The sequence below is a fragment of the Drosophila sulfurigaster genome, chromosome 2L (assembly GCF_023558435.1).
Source record: "Drosophila sulfurigaster albostrigata strain 15112-1811.04 chromosome 2L, ASM2355843v2, whole genome shotgun sequence".
In the NCBI taxonomy this organism is placed as follows: domain Eukaryota; kingdom Metazoa; phylum Arthropoda; class Insecta; order Diptera; family Drosophilidae; genus Drosophila; species Drosophila sulfurigaster.
The window spans coordinates 17,434,632-17,459,085 of record NC_084881.1 but is presented as its reverse complement, the minus strand read 5'-3'; the positions used below and the strand labels follow the sequence as shown (position 1 = coordinate 17,459,085).

General features: G+C 39.8%; 2 protein-coding genes and 2 long non-coding RNA genes across 4 annotated transcripts; all 4 read left to right on the top strand.

Moving 5' to 3' along the window:
* On the top strand, nt 1-1,675 carry LOC133847979 (uncharacterized). The gene is made up of 2 exons (XM_062283340.1): nt 1-684; nt 737-1,675. The coding sequence occupies exons 1-2, from the start codon at nt 1-3 to the stop codon at nt 1,673-1,675; spliced, it is 1,623 nt and encodes a 540-aa protein (XP_062139324.1).
* A 16,997-nt stretch (nt 1,676-18,672) lies between these two features.
* On the top strand, nt 18,673-19,266 carry LOC133834896 (uncharacterized). Its single transcript, XR_009893500.1, has 2 exons — nt 18,673-18,936; nt 19,014-19,266. It is a non-coding gene; the product is annotated as an uncharacterized LOC133834896 (long non-coding RNA).
* A 2,743-nt stretch (nt 19,267-22,009) lies between these two features.
* On the top strand, nt 22,010-22,397 carry LOC133841560 (male-specific sperm protein Mst84Db-like). The gene has a single exon (XM_062274136.1). The coding sequence runs from the start codon at nt 22,099-22,101 to the stop codon at nt 22,372-22,374; it is 276 nt and encodes a 91-aa protein (XP_062130120.1). The 5' UTR covers nt 22,010-22,098; the 3' UTR covers nt 22,375-22,397.
* An 814-nt stretch (nt 22,398-23,211) lies between these two features.
* On the top strand, nt 23,212-24,430 carry LOC133850029 (uncharacterized). The gene is made up of 3 exons (XR_009895574.1): nt 23,212-23,876; nt 23,929-24,125; nt 24,183-24,430. It is a non-coding gene; the product is annotated as an uncharacterized LOC133850029 (long non-coding RNA).
* Nucleotides 24,431-24,454: the final 24 nt, after the last annotated feature.

Sequence of the window (24,454 nt, the reverse complement as noted above, 5' to 3'; positions counted from 1 at the left end):
ATGCATGCGACCGTGTCGGATAAAGTGATCCTGGCCACAGCAGTCATCAAAATAAAGACGAATTCAGGCGATTTCGTCTTAGCCCGAGCTTTGCTGGACTCTGGGTCACAAATTAATTTTGTGACTGAGGAACTAGCTCAGCGGCTGCATTTGCGTAGAGAAGACTCGTGCATCAGCTTGCTTGGCATTGGTGAATCCAATTCTCAAGTTAAGAAAAAGATACACACTGTGGTGAAGTCGCGAGTTGGCTGCAATGAATACGCGATCGATTTATGGATCCTCAAATCGATCTCAGGTTATCAGCCAGATCACACTGTAAATGTCAGTGGCTGGAAGATACCTGACAATATTCAGCTAGCGGATCCCTATTTCTTCAAACCGCAGAAAATTGATCTTCTTATCGGCGCTGAAACATTCTTTGACCTATTGTCCGTTGGCCAAATCAAGCAAGGTCCAGAGTGTCCAATCCTCCAAAAGACAAGCCTTGGGTGGATTGTCTCGGGGCGGTACACTCCTGGTGAAAAATCTCACCAGAAGATGACTGTCAATCTGAGCTATCAGGAAGAAAGTTTGAGCTCGATTGACAAAACCTTGCTGAAGTTTTGGACTGTCGAAGATGTGCGCTCTCCCTCCAAAGTCCTTTCCGCTGAACAACAAAGTTGTGAAGATCATTTCACAAATAATGTGAGAAGATTGCCGTCTGGTCGTTTCGAAGTAAGACTGCCGTTCAAATCAGATTCGCACCAGCTTGGGTGCTCATTTGAAGTTGCTAAACGGCGGTTTTGTCGTTGAAAAACGCTTAACTCGAGATCCCGAGTTAAAGCGAATGTACTTGGAATTTATGGAAGAATATGTAGAGATGGGCCACATGTCCGAAGTGAGTCACATCCTTCCAAGTACACCACACTATGTGATTCCGCACCAATGTGTATTACGGCCCCAAAGCACTTCGACAAAGCTGAGGGTCGTATTTGATGCTTCGTGTCGCACTTCGACACATAAGGCGTTGAATGACATTCTGATGGTCGGGCCGACCATTCAAGAAGAGCTGTTTTCGACTCTGCTTCGTTTTCGATTGCATAAATATGCATTAACAGCCGACATCAAAAAGATGTACCGCCAAGTTATGGTGCACGAGGCAGATCGAAACTATCAGCTCATAGTGTGGAGAAAAGATCCATCAGACTCGTTGAGATTATTCAGATTAAATACTGTAACATATGGCACTGCGCCAGCGCCATTCTTGGCCATACGGTGTTTGATCCAGCTGAGCGAGATTGCGAAATCCTCGCACCCCATGGCAGCTGAGGTTATCAGGCAAGACTTCTACGTTGACGATATGTTGACTGGTGCCGCATGCGTCGAGGACCTGAAGACAATTAAGTCTGAAGTGTCGCAGATACTGCTAGGAGCAGGTTTTGAACTTGCGAAGTGGTTCTCGAATGCTCCTGGGTTCTCCGCATCAAACAGTACACCAAAGCCGATAACGATCTCCGAGACTGACGCAACCAAGACTCTAGGTGTGATTTGGTTGCCAAATGAAGACGTGTTCCAATTCCGGATCGACGATTCATTCATGGGTCTTAAAGCGACAAAACGGAACATTCGAAGATTGATCCGATCACCAATTGAACGGACGGTTCTTTGGTCAGATTTGGAAGTCTTTCTTCATTGATCCCTTCCACTCTCGCGACATTCGTGTCGAATCGAGTGGCCGAGATTCAAGAGTGGTCAGAGAGCGTGGAATGGCGTCATGTGCCAACTAAGCAGAACCCCGCAGACATTGTATCGAGAGGTTGCGATGTGACTGAACTGTGCGCGTCAATGTGGTTTAGTGGTCCGTCATTCTTGATGGAACCACACGACGCATGGCCAGTTAACCACCATTTCGTCTCTGAAGAGACGCGCAATTTGGAAGTGCGCAAAACAGCTGTTGGACTGACAGCTATAGTGGTAAAGTCAGATCTAGTGGACTCGATCGAAAGTTTTTCGTCGCACACAAGTCTGTTGAGAGTGTTCGCTTATGTGTTCCGCTTCATTCGAAGATGCAAAGACAAAACAGTTCAATTTGAACTGGTTCCAACGGCATCAGAACTGAAAGAAGCATTCAGTAAAATAGTAGAAGTAATGCAAGATTTCGAATTCAGAGACGATATAGAAAGGGTTCGTAAGAGTACACGTGTGAGCTCGAGTCTACAACGACTCAATCCTTTCATACATGAGTATGAAGGATCTTGGTGTTCGTTTTCGTTGTTGCGAGTCGGGGGGCGACTGGTAAATGCTCCTATTTCGTATGATGCTAAGTTTCCACTCCTCTTGTCGAAGCGCTCACAATTTGCTCGCAGCTATGTGAGGTACCTTCACTTGACCAACTGTCACGCTGGCCCAAGAGCGCTCGTGAGCATTCTCAGAGAACGACTTTGGTTAGTCAATGCTCAAGAGCTTTGTCGTCAGACAGTACGATCATGCATCCGTTGCTTTAAATGCAAACCTCGGTTGCTTACGCAAATAATGGGAAATTTGCCTGCTGATCGACTCCGAGCGCTCCGCCCATTTTCAATTTGTGGCGTAGATTTTTGTGGCCCGGTTGAGACAACCTATAGGATTCGCGGAAAGCCGCCGTACAAGTCGTACATAGCTTTGTTCGTCTGTTTTGCGTCAAAAGCGGTTCACTTAGAAATTGTATCTGATCTGTCAACTAACGCATTTCTAATGGCTTTCCAAAGGTTTGTTGGTCGAAGAGGATGTCCGAGCCGAGTCCATTGCGACAACGCGACGAACTTCGTCGGAGCAAGTCGCCATCTGGAGGAGCTAAGGAGGCGAGTCAAGGCCGAGGAGAACGCAGTTCGCGACTTCGCATCAAGAAGCGGATGCGAATTTGCGTTCATACCGCCGAGGGCTCCTCACTTCGGAGGACTATGGGAGGCAGGTGTGAAGTCTGCAAAGCACCTACTCCTACGGACGGTGGGCAACGCCCTGCTCACGCTCGAGGAGCTGCAGACAGTGGTCGTGGCGGTCGAGGCGGTGCTCAACTCCCGCCCGCTAGGAGCCGTAAGCCAAGACCCCAACGACGGCGAGGCGCTAACCCCCGGGCATCTACTGGTGGGCGGACCACTGGTGGCACCGGCAGCATCGCGGACCCCGGACCAGGAGGGTCTGAGTTGCTTAAGGCGATGGCGAGCTGTCTCGTCGCTCAAGCGAGCGTTCTGGCAGCGATGGTCCCGGGAGTATGTGCTCGGCCTGCAGGCACGGGCCAAGTGGGACCAGTTGCAGCCGAATCTGCAAGTCGGAGAGCTTGTCGTCGTCGCAGAAGACAACCAGCCGCCGATGCAGTGGATGGTGGGTCGAGTCGTGGCGGTGTATCCAGGAGCGGACGGGGCGGTGCGCGTCGCAGACGTGCGAACCAGCACAGGAGGGCTGTTTAAACGGCCAATACACAAATTGGCGCCTCTGCCAATCGGATGAAGGCACAGCCGTTCATCGGGGCCGGTGTTGGCGCATTTGATAGTTATTAGTTAAGAGCATGAAATACCAAATGAAGTTGTTAGAATTAGGGCGAAGCGAGAGCGCAATAAAGCTTTCGTTTGTTGCTCTCTGAGCGAATTCGCCTCGCTTCGCCGCTCTAGTTAAGTTAGGCTTAATGTAACTTAGCATAGAATTATAAACACAGTTGAAATTGAGAACTCTATAGCGCGTCATCATTTACTCCGTTTTCGTTTTCGTCGTTTGTAACAACAACAATTAGGTCCATACTTTGTTCGCGAATAAAGCGGAAAATTAATAATTGCAAAAACTCTTGTAATTTTTCAAGAATGATAAGCATAATTTTTGAGAGACTAGTAAGTTCCTTCCGCAGTTTCTTTTTTTTATAAATAATTATTTTATTCTTGTATTTTACATTTCTTTAAATCGATTTAGTGCATTTCTTTTTATTATTCCAGATGACTTTTAGTATAAAATTATATTTCTTATTTTTGGTATATTTTTTTAAGTAGCAAAATGATAAGCATATTTTTTGAAAGACTAACAAGTTCTAACCGTATTATTAGTATTTAGTATTCCCGGTGCCTTTTAGTATAAAATGAAATTTCTTATTTTTGGTATTTTTCTTTTAGTATTTATAAAGAACTTTGGCTCTTTATAATACACTTAGAAGGTATGCGAATGGCAATCAGCTCGTTATCTGTTCTGTTGAAACTCAATACTCAGGAAATATCAGCAAGTAATATTCCAATTTGAATTGCTTTGCACTTTCTGTGCATTAGCCATTTATTTAAACACCCAATCATTGGCTCAGAAGAGTGTGTTGGGGTTTGGGGTAAAAGTAAATGGCTCACACTCAATGCAAGTTGGTGCTTAATTAACTGTCCTAATGAAAACCATGTTTCGCTTTTAATGCTGACGCCTTGGGATGCGCCACAAAAGCAGAGAGCGTAAAAGAGGCAAATTGCCTGTTTTTAGGCGCTGGCACAACAATTAAGTTAACATTTAAGCCGAATAAGGGACAGTATAAAACGAATGAAATAAAAAATCCACAGCGAGAAGGGGCAGAGTTAGAAAAGAGTGGGAGATGAAGTTGCAAGGGTTACCCTCTAAAAAGAGAAGTCTGTGCATAAATCAATGGCAACAACATTATTGTAAATGTAAAAAAAAAATATATAAGGGAACATGAAAAAAGGTCAAACGCTTAATTTTCTTGGGGCCGAGCACTGCAATAATAAACAAGAAAGTGTGAAATAAAGCGAAATGGACATAAAAATTTGTATGGCCAGCGACAGAGAGGAGCATGGAGAAGAGAAGAACGGAGAAGAGAGCGAGAGAATGAGAACTGCAGACACAGCAATAAAAACGGCAAATGCTTTTAATTTGAAATGCTGCGCCTCGGACATTGTACAATGGACAACAGCAAGATTCGCATAGAGTCAAAATCCTTGTATTGGTCACGGTCCTCTCTTTTTTTTTTCTGGTCCTTCTTCAGTCCACCTCCACATCGAGTTTCTATGCATACTCTGTATTTTCTTTTTTTTTAAGTGATTCTTCCTCGGGTTGGAGCGCCACTTATAACGCTTGTGTGGATTATAAATCCCACCGGCACAATAAACTGCTTTATTTGCAAAAGTTTTGTTTGCATGAAAAGGCACAGAGCAGCCCAGAGAACAACAAAATCAGACAAAAATACAACAATAAGAGCAAAATAATAGTATTCACGATACGAAAAACGTACTCGTAATATATAATTGCATTTGTTTGCTTGCTCCGAATTATTATAACGAAGTTGTTATGCAGATTTTAAATACACGTATTCATCTTAAAGAGCAAGCAGTTGTAGTGTAATCAAACTATCATGAGTTTGAAGTTAATTGGATAACTGAACAATGTAACTTGAAAATCCTTTATAAGTTTAGTTAATGCTGAGTAAATTTCACTACATTCTTCCTACATTCCAGTAAGGCTAATTTATAGCAAATATAGTCATAAAATAATCGATTCTAGTTGTGAGCTAGCATCGTAAATATAATGAATGAACTATCTTGGCCCACTTGTTTTCGTTTTTTATGCTTGCTTTAAACAAGCAATAAATGTCAACGCCTCGCCTCCTCCCCCGCACAAAAACTCAGCCATAAACAACGAGCTCATATGTAGGGGATACTTTATTTTAACACTTGCAAGCTAGCTGGAGGGTGTTGGGTCAATAAGAAATGTTTTGGGGAGCGAATAAAATTGCAATTGTTTCCAAACTAGCAACATACACTAACTGTTATCATAGAAATGTGCTTTAAAGTGCAGTAGAGCAAATAATTTAAATTGTTCCGTTTTATAGAGCATAGTTAACTTTATAGAAGTGTGAAGTGTAGAGAATTAGCAGCCCTAACTCGTATCGTATTCTTTTTGGATGCCATTTATTACTGTACTCTAACTTGTAATGGTCTGTGCTCTCATTCGGAATGCTGCTCCTAAATCTATGCAGGCCGTCAACACAATGCCATTAGGGTAAGGATATCCACCCAGTTCCGCGCTTATTGACTAGCTGGCTGAATGGTTGAATGACTGACTGAGCCTGCATAAAACCTGAAGCTCAACACCCGCCTGCGGCGACTGAAACATAAAAAAATATTATGTCAATAGATAAAAGTCGAAGTGAAAACGACAACGACAACGACAACGACGTCAAACATCGAGCAAAATGTCGCGAGTTCAATTGTGCAGCTTTTCTGTGCTCCTCCTACTTTTTTTTGTTTGGTTGCTGCCAGCATCCTAAACATCCATTTATCCAACCAGGCATCCATCCATCCATCCATTCGTTAGCTCATTCATTCTATTCCACAAGCAAACCAGCAGTCGAAACAGCATTGACAGTGTTTATTTTATTGATGTCGCTGGATCTGCAACTGGAAGCTGCTGCTGCCACGACAAAGTCATCATTTGCGACATGGTAAACTCAAGCCAAATGTGGTTTGTTGCTGTTGTTGTCGTTGTTGTTGCTTTACGAGCTAGCGAAGCGGCTATAATTGTGCATTCACATTCACATTCACGTTGAGTGTGACAGAGAGTCGCAGTTACAATGCCATATTATGGAGCCCACGCTTCTGTCTCCCTCTCTCTCTCTCTCCTTCTCGCTCTCTCTATGCGAATGCTAACTGTGGCCTGTGGCGGCTCCTTAGCAGTGTCATTTGCAAGTGATTTATGTAGCTTTATGGGAATAGCAGCGCCCTGGAAATGACGACTGTCTTCCATTTGCTGCACTCTTTTGTACAGTTGATTAGCAGCAATGATCGAACGGTTATTGCCAAATGGAATGTCAGTTGTCAGTATAACGAAAAATTGCTGAAAAGTATCGCTTAAATTATGTGTAAAGACAGCAAGTTTGTAATGAATTTATCTGATGGTTTATCACTTGTTTGTTGATGCAATTGTTAAATCATTTAACACCATATATGCACTTCTATAGAATGTGTCAACAGATTTACAATAAGCTGAACCATTTTCCTTGGATAACTCATGCATTTGTGTGTGTGTGAAACACATCGAGTCTCTCAACTGTTGCAATCTATTATAATCTAACTACTGCTGCCAGTTACAGGCGGTGCCGTCACTCAGCCAACAACACTCCACACACATCATTTGTGTGTAACCCCACAAAAGCCAGTAAACAGACACACACACACAGTATCTCATACACTCCCCCTCACACACACACACACTCAATGACAGCAACAAAAAATATTATGGATATAAATATTTTGAAAACTAACACATGCAATCCTCTGCAATTTTCACACTGCAGCGGGCAGTAAAATATATAGTAAAAAAAAGGTCCAAACTAACCATAAACATAACCCAACTACAACATCATCCCAATTCCAATCCCCTGGTCTCAGCCCGAAACCAAAGCAGCTGTCAGCACAAACAGTTGCAGACAGACATAAAGATTATTCGTAGTGCCAACGAGGGAGGTTCAATTTTTTGGGTGCCAGGCTGTCTGCTGCTACCTAAATTGTAGTTACATATAAGTTCTGCAAGCATATCATAAATATAGAATGTTAGTGTACATATATGTTATGTATTATGTATCCACTTGCTTATAACCTTTAGCTGGGTATCACAATTTTGTGGTCGATTTTGTAGATTGTTTTAGATTTATTAATGAAAATAATAGAGGTATTGAATTTAATGAATTTTATAAAAATGTGTTTAAGGAATAGAAATGATTAAATATTCTAAACGATTAAATAAAAATTACGATTATTTTTTGGCAATTGTTTGCAGAAATTGATAAATCAATTATTAGCTTGACTAAGCTAAAAATTATTTATAAGAATAAGCGGGAAAATAAATAATATTAGAGAATTTTCGGAAAGTGTATTAAACAAAGCCTTTTAAATATTGAGCTTTGCTCTACAAGTCCCTGTGGTTAATTTTGTTAGCTGCATTGCAGAACCGAGAATGTTTGTTGTAAAGCAAAGCTGTTGATGTCCTACACAATTTTGTGGGTGTTTAGCTGGGAAATTTATTGAACAGCAAGTGTTCTTCCCACTTGTAGACATGCTTTCTACTTACCGTATGCTTTTGCTATTGTTAGCAAAAGTGTTAAATTTCTGACAATTGTAATTTGTATTTAATAACTACTTATTTTGTAATAAATCTAATTTAATGTCTCCTGCAGTTGATCTATGTATTCGAATGGCAAAGAACATTCATTGATAGAAGCTTAGCATCTTTTGCATGGCTGAGTTGATTCATTGTGATTTAAGGTGTTGATAAATTGAATTGAAGGTGTTGCTGCTAAACTCCTTGTGCTGTCAACTTTAATGTTGGTCCTTGATTGCAAAACATGAAAATCAAATTCAATATAAACGTGATTTAAGTCATTTAATCATAGAGCATAAATCTCAATGCTGTAGCTGTTGAAAACAAAGTCTTAAGTTGCCACCAAATCGTAGACAGCTGACGAAGAAAAGCTTTAGCATATTTATTTTTGTTTTCCACGCTTTAAATACTCTACAGTGTGTGAGAAACAAAGAGTATTCAATTCTAATGTTGATCTCTTAATGGCAGAATAATTTCATAAGTTCAAATATATTTAAAGTATATTTTAAATATTCTTAGGAAATTAAATTCCAAACAGCAACTAACTATAATCTAAGCAATTGTTTTTATAGGATATGCTTTAGTCTAAATACATTTCTTTGCATTTCATTCATTCGTTTGTTTTGTGTGTCGCTTTTTTATTTGCTTTTCTTTCACTTGGCCCTTTATAGGCCCCTCGCTAAACTGCTGGAAAATAGCAAATTTATGTTAATTTTGTTCGTTGTCGGCATTATTGTAAATGATGAGCACAAAGAGGAAATTAAATGCCATAAAAAGTGAAAGTTGACAAAAGAATTGTCGAGACTGTGTAAATGATATGCGAACAACTGTTTAAAGCTTGAAATGGAACATTCAATTCAAAGCATAATTGATCCTAAGCACACTTACCTTAACCTGCTCTCAAATACGAATAAGTAATTCCATTTTGTGCACACATCTCTTGGCAGAAATCTCGTGTCTCTGAGTTTCATGAGAAAAAAGCCAAAAGCTGTTATTCAAATCTACTTAACGAAGTGACTTGCAAAGTGACCCAAACCAAACCCATCAAACATTTACCATACATCGTAATAAGATTTTTACTACTCGGTTTTTTCTGCTATCCTTTTCAACATATCATTTCACTTTTCTTTTCGCTTTTTTATACGTTTTGCAATGAAAGTTGAAGTTGGTCAAGTCCTTGGATGCTGTTTTATCTTATTGTGGCCATTCCACTAACACATTTCGCTTTTGCTTTAAATGAAATCAAACGCAAAATTTGATAAATGTTTTGGCTGTGGAAATGCGACGCATTTACATTTTTCGATTTTCTTTGGCAGGTTTACTTTCCCTCGTTTCCATTTTAAAGCATTTTTATGTCGACTGGAGGGTGCAGCAGACTAAAAAAGTTGTGTTTGTTTGTCTGTTTGGTTTGTTTATACTTATTTCACTATCTGCTTTCTGTCTGTCTATTTATTTATTTCACATAAATGGTGGCAAACTCACAGAGCGCTCGCTGTCTTCACAGTGCATAGTGCTCTGCAGCTCTCTTCAATTCGAATTGAATTGAATTGAGCGAAGTTTTGCTTGCAGCATTTTCGATAAGTGCGCTGCCACTGGATGGAAACGTCAGGTTGCATCAGCCAAAAAAATACAAATAAAACTGAAATAAATGGCAAATATTTGAAGAGTGACTTACATTTTTATGCATAAAGCCAATCAAGTGCCAGCAGCACGCAACCAATCAAATTTTAATAAATTATTCGTTATACCATTGCGGTTTAAATGCCTGTAAACGGGCAACTACTATTAATCAGATTATTGGTTATCATTAACCTGACTGTTTGTATCTCAGTCTGACTTATGGCTTATTAAATGACTGCAGCAAAACGAATGTTTGCCAGCATTTTTGTGGTTCATTAACCAATTGTTCGATAACTGCTTGACAAAATGGTATTAAAGATGATCAAGAGTGGTCCACTTATGATTTATTTAACAGTTCTGTCTCTTTAGCATATTTTGCTGCTTTCGCAACTGCTGTTTGTACACTTTCAACCTTCACTTTTGGTTGCTTAATAAGTGCAGTTGGTCAGCCACACAAACTTGATTTAACTCTGGACACACTTATGCCCCAAATGTGTTTGCTCATTTCCGGCAAGCGTTTTTATTTCGTTTTTTTTTTGCTGTGCATTTATTCTGTTCAGTCGGTCTTTTGCTCTGACTTCCTGCTCGACGTTGGTAAACACACAATTACCTGAGCGTGGCCGTGTCATGATTTGCATTGCACTTGAATTATTTCCGTTTTCGCTGTTTTTCAGTTTGCCACACTGCCGCAGTGCAACAGTGGCAACAAAAAAGATGAGAAGTGGAAAAAGGGATAGGGAGAGGGGGAGGGAGAGAATGGGAACGGTAACTGCACACATGCATAATTTCATGCTTAGTGCTACGTGGTGCTCATTTTGTTCGCCTTAAATGCAGTTAGTTTTGCCCGCTATTATGGCCATATCTTCTTTTAGCGGCAATACGTGCGCCCTCGCCTAAAGGTATGCAATGCACTGAGCACTGAGCTCGGTGCTCGCTGTGCTTTGTATGCAGATTACCTGCAGTGCAACTCAGCTCTATGCTCTAATGAGACTCGCAGCATCTTCTACGCTGCCTTCGCTGGGGATGCCTTCAGGGCACATCTGTGCGCGATGCTCCACACTCACACACACACACAACGTACACGATTGACTGCACATATTGAAGAGAAGCTTCGGGATTTTCACACACACACACACACACACACTCCCATACAGAGGGAAAAGCGCATAAAAGTGGTTGGCCTTAGGCAGCATATCATGCGTATTGTATATGCTAAATTTATGCGCAATGAAGAGTGAAAAGCAATAAGCTCTGTTAAGTTGTGCATAAAAGGGAAATTGGCATTGACATGGGGCCACACACAGAGCGAAAGAGAGAGAGGGAGCGAAAGAAGGGCGCTGAACAATATGTTTATTGAATTGATGGCGGACATGATTTCGTAAAGCATCCAATCTTTCCAATCTTTTGTATATATTTGTTTTTCAGCACGCGCGTAAAAGTCAATCAAGTTAAAAGGAGTTTTTTTGTGGCGCACAGCTGCGATTTGTTTAGCGTTCAAACATAAACACAACCGCATGCTAATTATTGCCAACTGGTCACACTGAATAAACAGTTGCGGGCACGAAACGTGTTGCATACTTTTGTGCGTATTTGGTTTCTATGCATTATCATCAAATTCCTCTACCACTGAGATTTTAATTAGTTTTAGCTGCGCATCGTTCCCCTCCCTTCTCTCTTTCTCTCTCTGGTTGGCAATCAGCTCGAATGTCTCAAACGCCGTTTGCATTGCAATGAACGTGGAGTGTGCGGCAATTGCACCGCTGCTGGGCAATTTGATTGCGGTCCTTTTAACACTTGACCTCTCTCACACATAACATAGACTCGCGCACACAGTTGAGGCTTCTCATTAGTGGCTGCTTTAATCAATGCAGTTGCACTAATTGTGACTTAATTAAAATTTATTAAAGCAAATACGCAATGTTTTTAATGTTGCGACGACAAATGTGCTTAATTAAATTTCGAAACCGCAGCCAAAGACGCCCGTTGCTAAGAATTTGGTCTATGCATTGTCCTCACGGGCATACCCCAAAAATACAAACAATGCGGCCAACAAGGAATGCGAATGCTGGCTAACAATAAATAATAATGGCCGAGTGCTTTGCCAGTTTGTTGAAGCCAGCTAGTGTGTGCAGTGAAGCGCACGAAACAAACAATTTTTAATAAATATATTATTTCTCTCTTCGGACTCACTGCCATTTATATTTTTGGCCTAGGCTTTAATGCACACATGTGAGTGGCTTTCGCCTTGTTTTGGCCTTGTTTCAAAGCATTCTACATAGTTTCATTTTCATTTGCGCTTTTCTGGGTTCTTTTTTGGTACAAGTGAAAAGCTTGAGTCGCAACTTACCATCTTTGTGTCTCAGTCAGACAATATTCGCTGCCGCCCGCTGTGCTCTAAGTTCTGTGCTCTAGTTGTTGTCAGCTGCGAGCCTTGACCCAGAATTATGGTTGCAGACTCAGCCTTGCGGCTAAATTCGGCATGACAATAAATAGCAATGCTTGATTAGTGCTTTTAATTGACGTTCCAAGTGCAAACGACTCAAGAAAGTTTTGAGATCCAGCAGAAATAATTAGACACGTTTTCGGTCATACATTTTTTAACTATTTTCTTTAAAACACAAGTAAGAAAACTACAGTAGAGTGTGCTCCACTGTGAGATACCCGTTTTCAATAAATTTACATTCTACAAATATACCGAAAATATACCACAAAATACTGAATTATACTGAAGACTATATTTGGTATATAAATTCTGCAAAAATACTAATTTATACCGAAGGCAATATTTGGTATATCGATATTGTACTGTATTCAAAATATACCATTGAGTACAAAATATACCAGATAGTCAAACGGACAGACAGACAGATGCATATAGACAGATAGATACGGCGATTGACACTGATCAAGAGTATTACTCGTATATATTATATATACTTTATCGGGCCGGAAATGCCTCCTTCTTCCTGCTGCACACACTTCCTCCAAGAAAAGCTATAATACCCTTCAACTCTTTGGGTAGCGGGTTTAATAAGTAATATGTTTAATGTATTAAGGAAGTTAATAAATTGCCATTGAAAAAGGTTGGCTTAAGGATTTCGCTGTGCTTAAGTTCTTACAATTCCATTCACTTATTAAGAATATTTTAAATGGTTCGATTGGCCATTAAATCAGGGCTTTTTGCGTGTTCTTGTAATTAATACGTGAGGCTAAAGAATATTTATTTTCACACGCAGCGGCCAAGGCAACCAGGCAGGCAGTCAGGAAAATCAGACAGTCAGGCAGTCATTCAGTCCGTCAGTTACTCAAGCCAGCAGCGTCCAGTTCAGCGCAGTGAAAACAATTACCTTGTTGCAAGAGTCACAGCTGCGAGTGTGTGTGTGTGTGTGGCAATTATAAGTTGTTCGTGTCTGTTAATTAAATGTGTCAAGTGACGGCATTTAATAAGCTTCAGTTATTTACAAAAGGAACGACATTGAGGCAAACGCAAACGCATACGCAGTGTGGTACACAGAACGCAGAACGTAGACACTTCAGTTCAGGCATTTCAGTTGAAGCCCCACGAATACTGCTTGTATAAAAGTCACTTTTCTTTTGATTTGAACGCATTGAGCGTATTGATAAGTCGCCATTGCTGATGTGCTCATTTCGTTTTCTTTTTGTTCATTTAAATGCCTTCAGAAAATATTTCTCTTCAAGCATTAATTAATTGGATCACATGCTTACATGGACATTGCAGGCACTTTACTTTGCCTGGCCCTTTTTTTTGTGTGTGTGATGTTGTGATTTATACAAGTGCGATATTTCGCGCCAATAAAAAAACATGAGCGTGCCAAGTGAAGTGCAATGTCAACGTGATGCCTATTAAAGTGTGCCGAGCAAACAATGCTCATTAGACACCAACTCAAAGTGAATAAAGAGTGTGTGAAGTGTGTGTGTGTGGGAGGGTGTTTGTGTTAATCAGCTTAAAATTGGGTGTGAAATCAAAGCGTTTAGCTCCTGGATACCTGCATATAGTATACATATATGTTTAGTAGATAGTGCTGCTGATGAAAGTCGTTTGGAGTCTGTGGGTTCATTTGACGCTTAAGCATGCGGCATTAATTTGTAAAGTTGTCTCACTGTCTGCCCTAACGTTTCACGTGCAAAACACCCGACACGCGGTTTTGTGGCTTTCGTCACAAGTGGCAAAAACTTGCAGCGAGGGGAGCAACTAACAACGAGCAAACAAAACAAGCACAGTCTGAAAGAGCCTTTGCCACTTGCCTATTTACCGCCGACTGCCTTTCGGCGAGGGTAGCCAGAGAAATTATGTAAAAGTGTGCGGGGAAATTAGTAAAGACAATTTATTAAAAATTAAGAACTAATATTATTTAATAATTTGGATTACACCATTTTTTGATGAACATTTTTTTTTGACAAGTATATTAATTTATATTGCAAATTAAATATTTTACTCAAAATGTTTTTTAACGTAGACAAAAATAATGTACCTTAAAGTAATATTTAATTTGTGCTTTTCTTTTTAATATTTTTAATCTACTCTCGCACTTATGCAGCTGTTGCATTCTAAATATTTGCATACATGCTGCAAAATTAGTTAAATAAGCATTTACTGTTGTTTTAATGTAAGTGCTAGTTGTGTTTCGCTGCTGCTTTGCTACACTGTTCTGCTCTGCTATAGTTGTTGCTATGTTTCGCTGTGAATTACTTTTAATGTTTGCCTCCCACGCGTCCGCAACTATTAACAAAAAGGTAATTTTCCTGCAAATTGACATAGAAGACAACAAGGTAAAAGTTCTTTAGCTGGTTTACTTTTTGGGACATACACACACACACACACACCCGAATTTATGTAAATGGAAATTGCATTGCATAAGGCCTGAGCTTCGGCCTGAGCTTCGGCGCGTTGTCTTTGACAACGTTACGTATACGCAGCGTGCGAATGTGCAGCAGCAGCAGCGCGGCGTCTGTTGAACACCATTTTGCACGTAGTATTAGCGCGTTACTTTCATTATTTGTGCCATCTCTTTCGGCGGATGGGGACACAACGCCATTACGCCAGCTGGCAGCCATATTACCGCCTAGGCTCGACCTGACTCTCGTGCTCCATTTGGGGGCTCTCACTTTGGTGGTTTTTCTTCTGTAACTGGCACTTTGCCTTTAGTTTTTCGGTATTTTCTTTATAGGTTTCCTGTGCTTTAGCGCCATTGTTGAAAGTGGAAAATGTTTACGAAGAACTTTAACCCAGAATATGGGTCTTTATAACCTTCATTATGTGACGCGTTAATTGGAAGGGTTGCGTTCCTTTAAAATAATTGCTATGAGCACATGTGAGTTCATAAGCACTCAAGTGCTCTTTACATATTACAAAGTAAATAAAAAGGAAAGCCCTTAAGGTGACAGTTAATAATTAAATCGCAAAACAAATGAAATTGAAAGTTCAGTTTCAGCAGAGATTGCAAATTCCAAAATAAATACGAATGGTGTTTGTGTAATTAATATTTATTTAATCAAACTCATATTTATCAAGTTCGTGTTTGTCTGCTTGCTTGTTTCTCAAAATGACTGTTAATAATTGATTTGCAAAACAAATGAAATCGAAAGTTTATAGTTTGCTTAATTAACATTGAAAATAAATCAGTGTAAATAGAATTACACTTTGGAAATTCAAATATTTAGATCTTTTGGCAAACAAAATGAAAGTACTTTGATTATTATGGAGTCGCGCTTTCCTCAAGAAACAATTATTATTCTATTGTGCGCGCTGAGTTTTCCCACTGAAAGTCGCAACTGCAATTAAAAAAGTAATAGTCACAACTTTTGCGCAAGTGCAAGGAAAAATTAACAACTCTTTCAGTTGGTGTTTTTTTATAGTATATGGAAACAAAAAAGTTGTAATTAAGTAGGTAAGCAATTCGTAAAATGTGTCCAGAAATGCGCGCTTAATTATCAACTGCAAGATGGCAAGAAGGAAATAAGAAGGGAAGTCGCTTAATAAGCTGCCGCTTGACCAGTTGCTGCAAGTTGCATGCTTCAAGCTGGGGTTCCCATCGCATGCAGCATAACTATGTATGAAAACTGTCCCCGACCGGCAGTATCAAATATACAAGTAAATTGCTTCATTTTCGAATTTCTGTCATAGTCGACGTGCTTTGTGCTTTTCTGCTTGTGCCTCTCGATTGGACTGTCTGTCTCTCTCTCTCTCTGTCTCTGCGTGTTGTCTGTTTCCTCTTTTGCTCATATGTTTGAAAATCTATTCGTGCCACGAATTTCATTTTCAACTTGGCAGCTGCAATGTTTGCTTTTGTTGCAACAACGACAACGACGGCGACGACGACGTCAACGACGTGCAACGGCTGCCAGGCAACTTATTAAAAATGTCTGCAGTAGTAAGCAAAAAATACAAAAGAAAAAATGAAAACCAAAAAAAATAAAAGAACACAAGTGTGAGAGGATGCAGCAAAAGAAAATTATTTGCCGCAAAAGTTGCCAGCGACCGAGAGTTGACAATGAGTTGACAACGAGCAGTTTATACTTACTTTTGGCAGCAGGAAGAGAGTGCAATGTTGTGCTTTTCTGTAATTGTTGTTGGTACCACCAACTAGCACGACTAAGTGAAATTGCTTTGATTTCCGACATTAAATTTGTTGCACACCTCTTTAATTGTCATGCAACATCTTGTGTACTTGCCACCCCACTCCACCACCTGCAAGTGCCGCCACAATGATTGTGTGAGTGTGAATGCGATTGTGCGCGCTCTGCAATTATTTGCAATGGTTTGGCTTCTTTTTCTCGGGTCTCGCTTTAAGTGCACTTGCTGAAATCTCAATTGGATTCGAGGCGAGGTGCGCAAGTAATCGAATGTCTTGGCCAGCATACTCGTACTATACATCGCTGTTAAGTCCTTTTGGCTTTTCATTTATTCGCACTCACCGGCAGTTGCAATCTGCAGGCTGCGATGGAATGAGTAGGTTTTCTTGGGTGTCCTTTTTTTTACATCAAAAAGGCAATCACCAGTTCATCACGCATATGTGCAAGTCATATCAAGGATGTGCCGCTTTCCCTTTCTTTTACTCTCTTTTCGTTTTATCTCATTTGTGATGACGTTGCGTATTTTTATTCCCGCTACCTATAGGGTAGAAGGGTATGATAACTTTGTGATTACAAGAAGTGTATGTAATAGGGAAAATAAGTCATCTCCGACCCCACAAAGTATATATATATAGTCAGATTCGCCATTCCGTATGTCTGTCTGTCGGTCTGTCCTTACGTATGAACACGAAGATCTATTAAAGGCCCCCACTTCCGGAAGCTTAGTAGTAACTAGAATCATTTTGGTATTGTTTGTATACCGTGATATACTTCAAATATAGTAATAGTATATTAGTATACTAATTTTCTAAATGTAACCTTCGGTATATTTTAGTATTTTTAGTATATTAATTTTGTATTTTTTGTATACCGTGATATACTTTAAATATAGTAATAGTATATTAGTACACTAATATACTAAATGTATTTTAGTATTTTTAGCATATTAATTTGGTATATTTTGCTGTTACTTAAAATGGGTAGCGGGTATCTCACAGTCGAACATGCTAGACTGTAACTTTCTTACTTCTTCTTTATTACACTTAACTCGTTATGCATTGTTGCAGTCAATTGGAGTCGAGGGCTGTCTGCCTGATGAGCCAATGATAGGGCAGACAGCCAGCCAAGTGGGTAAGGAAAGAATGAATGAAAATGCTTTTGAAGCCGGTTTCAGTGTCAGGGTTGCAGGTGTTCAGGCTTTTAATGAATGGGAATTATAAGGCGCACTGCGTTAGTTAGTTGCAGGGATCGTGTCACTGATTTACGCTTAACGACATTTGAAGAGCTTATTTATTGACTCGACGTGTTTGCTTTTGGGGAAGCAGTAAACAAACTCCATAATTAAAGCATCAAATGCAGACAAAGCTGACTCGAACTTGTCAAACATATCAGTTGATTGTGTAAACAACAAACAAAGACACAAGCCAATACACTAACTTTAAATAAATCTGAGACAACCTGTGTGTGGCAACTTTGTTGAAACACCAAACAAACAGCAGCTAATGTAGTGTATTAAGAACAATGCGGAGAGTAAAGAGCTCGCGCACAAAGATAGGACACATACGTGGCGTTCAACTTGAGTAACATGTCCAGGCCACAGACAGCGGGAAAAGATCTCAACGAGGCAACGAGGCAGCGAGCAGGTGTTTCAAGTTATTCATTAAAACAAAAGGAAACAGACAGCCACGACAGACCTAAGGAGAAGCAGAACAGGCCATAAGGGATACACAATATGTATACATATATATGTATATAGAATGTAGTAGAACAGAGGAGCAACAGCCCAAGACGCTTTGCAAGCAGTCAGTCAGAACTTTTGCTACCGCTGGTTAAGATTGTGGTCGACACGCAATTGCGGCAATTTCAACTTGAATGCGCTGCCTCTCACTCACTCTCTCTGCACACTTCAGGCACCCAAGCGCACCGAGGTGGCAAGCACAAGATGTGCCACAGCTCAGCAGGCGAGGCTTTTTCTAGCTTTGGCTGACATCCGCCGCAGTCCATCCTGGCAAAGAGTTGAGCGCGCCAAGTGCCAGCGCCAATTGAAACCGAATCCGGTTTTTGGGTGTGCGTTAACTTTCCATGCCCGGTAGCGCTGATTGCTCCGACATCAGAGGGACGGACAGACACTGAGACTGAGGAGCGAAACTAATTCAGCAGCTGCTTCTTGGCATTGGTTTCAGGTTCTTACTTACTTTGTTCATCGCAGTTATATTGTTATGTGCTGTGTTTTGCATAACAGATGCAACTTCTTGTGTATCTGTAGGCGATTCCAGTTCGATTTATCATGCGCAAAGTTATGATCTCTTAAGTGGCCGGCATTTAGTGCTCCAGTTTGACGTTCTCCTCAATTGGTTGCAATAAATTTTTCCCATGACAACTCTAATTATACGCAGTGTTCTAGTAGAGCTGCCGATTAATCGAAATCGTTTGCAAACTTAATAAGCTGTTATTAGCGCATAGTAAAGTATAGTATTTTATGCCAGAGATGATACAGATTAAGAACTAAGCAAACTCATTCTATGTAGAGGCAAATTCTTTTCCAACAGTAAATTTCCATTGAAAACTGTCGGCAACATAATAAAACACGGCTTTGCTTTTATAATCACACCTCAGATTTTATCTATGCACAACGTGAGCTACATCATTAATTTATTTATCAATTTTGTCAACTCACTTATAATTGTCCGCATATTATAAGATTGTTGAAGATTGGAGCATAGAACTTGTGCCAAAATTGTCATTGTAAACCATACTTGGAACATAAATATTAATGGAATCGTTGTTCAAGTACCAAAAATGTATTTCTGGGGGGAAGTTTTCATATGCCGCATGCATAGGAAACGAAAATAAAACCACGAAATTATGAAGCCAAAACAAGTAACAAAAAAAAAGAATGTATAGGAAAGGAGACAGTTTCTAGTTATTCGTAGAACGGAAGTTGGCCAGCAGAGTAGAGAGGAACCCACAGCAGTGTTCGAAACATAGTTCGAGTTCAAAAAGAGGCCATAAATATTGTTCATTTGTAAATAAATGGCTAAAAAAATAGAAAAGAAATACAAAATCAAAATAGAAAACGCACAGCGTACAGCATATAAAACATTGTCCAGTTTGCTGCCCTTCAGTTCATTGCCAGTCCGAAGAGTTCAACTACAACTACAAATACAAGCACAGGCACGAGTTCAACTATGAGTATGAGTTTGAGTACTTGTAACTCTGTTATTTCCTAGACAAACATGGGCCGCCCCAACGAGGAGGTTGTTGTGTTTGTTTTATTACAGTATCATCTTCCGGTCACTTTGTCATTTCTCCACAACATAATTCAAACAGTTACGGCGAGACAAGTGGCCGCTGCGCGTGTCCAAAAGCGAATCGCCATCTATCAGCTACCGAGTATATAGTATATAATAGTAGCTAAGAAGAACTGGAATTATTAAAAATACGCGTAGCAAGAAACTCGCTTTTCCAACTAACGGAAGTGCTATAGACAACGTCGATTGGTTTCTTTTTTGTTTTTCTCCAATGGTTTTTTTATTTCAATTTGTTTTTGTCGCAACTCAATGAGTTGTTTGGCGAGTGTACTTGGAGAAATTAACTCCATTAATGGGGTTGTGGTAATGGATACTCTTTAAATGCTATTTATATGGAAAACGATTTTATAAAATGTCATAGTTCTTTGAAAAAAAAAATAAAGAACAGCAGTTTTTATGAATTAAATTATGATTCTTTATTGCTTGTTGTTTTGGTGATGTTTAATTAAATATTGTTTTAAATATACATATTAAATGGCGTTTTGCCATGAAAAATAAAGGTGGCGACAAGATTTATTTCAAATTTATATATTCAATTAATTCATGAAAAATTTAATTTAGAACGTTGATATTTTGCTCTTATATTTTAGACATAGTTAAGAATAATACAACTGAATTTGTTTTTAAAATAGTTTTCTTTGCATAGTTTTCGTTTTAATTACTTTTAAATTAATATTGTTTCTGATTTGTAGTATTTTTTTTTTGTATTTTTGCAGTAAATTAATTCGGTATATTTTTCAAATAATACCGGACAATAATGGGTGGTGGGTATCTAACAGTCGAGCACACTAGCTTTCTTACTAGTTTTTGGATAATTCAAATATTTATTTTTAGTTTTTATTTCTTTTAAATTAAGTTTGCATATAAATACAATGTTCCTCTCTCATTATTATTAAAATTGATAGATTCGCGTAGTCTACATTTTTTATAAGTAGCATACATACGTATATCGAATTGTTCTTTTTCACAATTCGCAATGGATGTATCACAATTCTCGCAGTGCATTGAGCGTGGACTTGTTTAGAGTGTTTTAAATACAAAGCGGCCTAGCGGGTCGCAATTGCCACGCCAGCCGCAGTCGCATCCACAGTCAACGACAACTACAACGGCACACATATACATTCACATAGACTTACAATGAAGTAAGCCGAGAATACAACATGCCACACAGCGAGAGGCACACGCTGCCCAGTGGTCGCCACTTAAATGCGTGCCGATAGAGAGTCGAGGGGAGGGAGGTGGGAGGGGCAGAGCAGACGCCTACACTAACCCGACCCCGAGTGCTGCAATGTCGCAGCGCACTTTGAATATGAATTACACAGAAAGTGCACACGACTTTGATGCGTTGCATCAAAAGCAGTCGGCGGCAGTCAACCGAGCTGGTGGCAGTTGCAGTTGCAGCGCCATTCATGCGGCATTCATGTAGAAGCCTGCTGTGGGGGAGGAGGTGAGGAGGCGAAAGTGAACTGTGCTGAACGGGTTTAGTCAGAATTTGATGTTAATAGCTAAGCCGATGCGTGGCGTTGGCATCGATGATGATGATGATGATCATGATGAGGACGACGACAATGTCGATATTGATGATGATTCCTCGACTCAAAGCATTTTGAACTTTGAAATAATGACATTAGCATGCAACAAGGTGCAGTTTGTAGTAGTTCGGGAGATTGTGAACAGAGTTGTGAAAGACATTTGGACAGCTTGTTTCCGCACTGTGTCGTGTGGAGCGTCATTCAGATTGTGATCATTATGATTGCCGTCGTTATTATCGTTGGCATTGTCAACTTTTGGACGTTGATTGATTGATTAATTAACAAAGGAATTGCCGTTATATTTCCCCAATTGAAGAAGAATTTGCATATCTAATGCCCAACACACTCGCACTCGCACACTAACTTCAAACTCATATTCATTCAACTCGACGCAGTTCGTATGTAGTTCATTGTGTTAGTTATGCAAATGTTGCACTTCCGTTCAGACAACATGCCAAACATGCCCCAATGCAGCTTAATTATTCATTAATTTCAACTTAAATTTCCCGCATATTGTTATTGTTATTGCTCGCCATTTTTGGACTATTTATTATTGCCGGCCCGGCCAGAGATTCCCTCCTAACTCCCCGGACAGACGGGGCGTGGCTTTTGCACATCTGCAGGCTTTTGTCACCATAAATGAAGTGTTACCCGATTATGAAATAATAATTATGATGCGTGCATTGTGCACCGTGGTTCCCAAATGAGCTTCAATAGCCATTCTCATTGGGTCAATGTGTCTACAATATTGTCCGTTTAAAAGCTGCCAGCTTTGTTGTTGCTCTGCTTATTTGTTATTGTTGTTGTTGTCATTAAAGCAACCCTTGACAGGCTCTTTGACAGCATCGAGATACACAATATTCCCTCAGCATTTTAGTTGACTTCATCTGGGCCTACAAAACACAACAAAAATAGCACCAACCTGTTTCATAATCTTAGTTGATTGCATTAAAATGCCTTGCATATTCAATCCTGGTTATATTGGACCCAATCCGCCTTGCTGTGATCCCGAGTGCACCGAAGCAGGCAACTGCAATAATCCCGAGTGTGGACCTTGTCCAGGACCGCGAGCACCTTGTGGTGGTTGTTCACCGCCCATCGATCCAGGGCAGGAATGTGCTGTCACAATGCCACCAAAAGTTGTAGACGAAGTGGCAAATGATTGTGAAGCTTGTAGCAATAAAGCTGAATCTGCAAATCCCTCAAATCTTCCACCAACACAGCAATAAACTGGAAACTTTAAAGCCCTAAATTTGTCTTTTAAATATTCCACTTTTAGTTGTTTTCCAATAATTATTAATGGACACACTGAAATAGCTCTTTCAAAGTGAAAGCTTAAGCTAATTGCCTATAACATATGTCTATATTTCTTGATTTTTTATTATAATTAAATTTAAACCTAAATTAACTACCAACGATCAAGTTCTCGTTGCTTTTTCTCTTGTTACTTTAGCTTAACTTCTCCTGCAGTCTTTGAAAGTAAACCCGACGAACGCTTTGCTTCTTTTCTAGTCAAAATTGTAGTTTCGATTTTTTTGTGAAAATTCAAAATTAATATTCAATACATTAAATATGCGCTCTTCACGCTGTACTGGCGATTGCATGAATCCCTTTTATGTTGGCCCCTATCCGGATAAGGCTTGCGGCAGTTGTCCTTATGGCATATATTCGGGATTTAATCCATGCGGCTGGAGGTGCAAATGTAATGTTGAAACGAAGCAGAAGGCCTTAACAAAAACCGCAAGCAAAACAAGCAAAACTGAACTCAAAGCTGTGGATAAAGCTGAGAGTAAAGCTTTAGTCAAAACTGAGTCCAAGACTCTGAAGAAGACTGACAGCAAGGCGATAAGTAAGGCTGAGAGTAAGACGGAAAATAAAGAGGAAAGTAAGACAGAAAGCAAGACGGGTAGTCAGAAGAACATCAAATCTGACCTTAAGGCTGCAAGCAAAAACAAATTGACATAGAAAAGAAGCAAAAATAAAAATGATCGCTCATTATTGAAATTAATAAATATACTAAAATAGCTTCATTTGAATCATGTTGGCTTTGTAGCATTGCCTTCTATTTGGCATTTTAATTAATTTGACAAAAAAATTAAAAATTCTAAATTTTATTTTTTAACTGACGCGAAGACTTTGGAGTTAAGAGTAAACAAAATTTTAAACCAACCGCAATGGATGTGGCGCATAATAGTGTGGGAGTAGTTGGCACAGTGGCATTTTTGTTCCTTCTGTCGCATACGACAACTAAGGTAATGCTCAAGGCGACGACGCCTCTCTGTGAAATGGCAGGGCGAGCGTTGATGGAGCCACGGGGTTATGTGCAGAAAATGCTTATGAGTGCACCAATGCGAAATACTTGTTCGTTGGTCAAGAAAACGGGATGTGGCCTTTACAATTTAGTCGAGATCTTTGCCAACTCGAATGTCAGAAGCATGCCTAATATAAAGCCAATGTATATGACAAGTTTCCGCAATTCAATGCACCCATATTATTATTAACTACAATGGAACGTCGGCAGGAATACATTTCGAGATAAACCTTAACAACTCCATTAAAACAGATGGAATAATCATTAGAGCTGCGAAAGTAACCCCAGTAGACTATGAAGAATATGGGTTATACCTTTATTTTGAATTTATTTCATTTGGAAGTCTCGTCTTGTAGGGAATGAATTAATTTTCGGCTGGGTTGGCGAAAGTACAACCACGGATATTTTCAGCTCAAAAACGTAAGTCAAGCATGGTCAATTGGAAGCTTAAGTAATGCAATCCTCTCTGCAGGTGGAATATCTGGTAGAAGAGATCTTTTTGTGCACTTTTCAAGGTTGCTAAAATGCATGTCATTGTCCAATTCAATCCCTTCTATATTGGTCCATGCCCACCTTGCCGTCTGGTCTATGCTGACTGTGGATCTTGTCGTCCATGTGGAGGCTGCTGCTGCTCTAGTTCACCATGCGGTTGGTGAAGTTAGCTAGCTGGTGAGCATAAACGACCTTTGACCTGATGTGTGCTTAAAGCGTTTTCAATGATTGCAGCTCCACATGGGTTACTTCGGTAAATAGTCTGCTGGTTGAGTTGCTTTGCAACTTTCGCTCTATATGATTCTATCTGTTCTAAACAAGTCTTCAAGTCGTTAATTATGTTTGTGATATTAAATAGGGTTTGTTCTATTTGATATCATAAATGTCAATGGGCTGATTGTATTTGGTGGTTATACATATATGCAAGACCAGTGAAATTATGTTTAATGCTAAATTCTCAATAAATTAAGAATGCAAACACATTAGTCTTCCGTTTCAATTGAAGT

What these genes read in the sequence shown, in the direction of transcription:
- LOC133847979 (XM_062283340.1), top strand. Translation starts at nt 1, where the DNA reads ATGCATGCGACCGTGTCGGATAAAGTGATCCTGGCCACAGCAGTCATC. An exon ending in AAGATCATTTCACAAATAAT is followed by an intron (nt 685 to 736) that starts GTGAGAAGATTG and finishes CGTTCAAATCAG; the next exon opens with ATTCGCACCAGCTTGGGTGC.
- LOC133841560 (XM_062274136.1), top strand. Translation starts at nt 22,099, where the DNA reads ATGCCTTGCATATTCAATCCTGGTTATATTGGACCCAATCCGCCTTGC.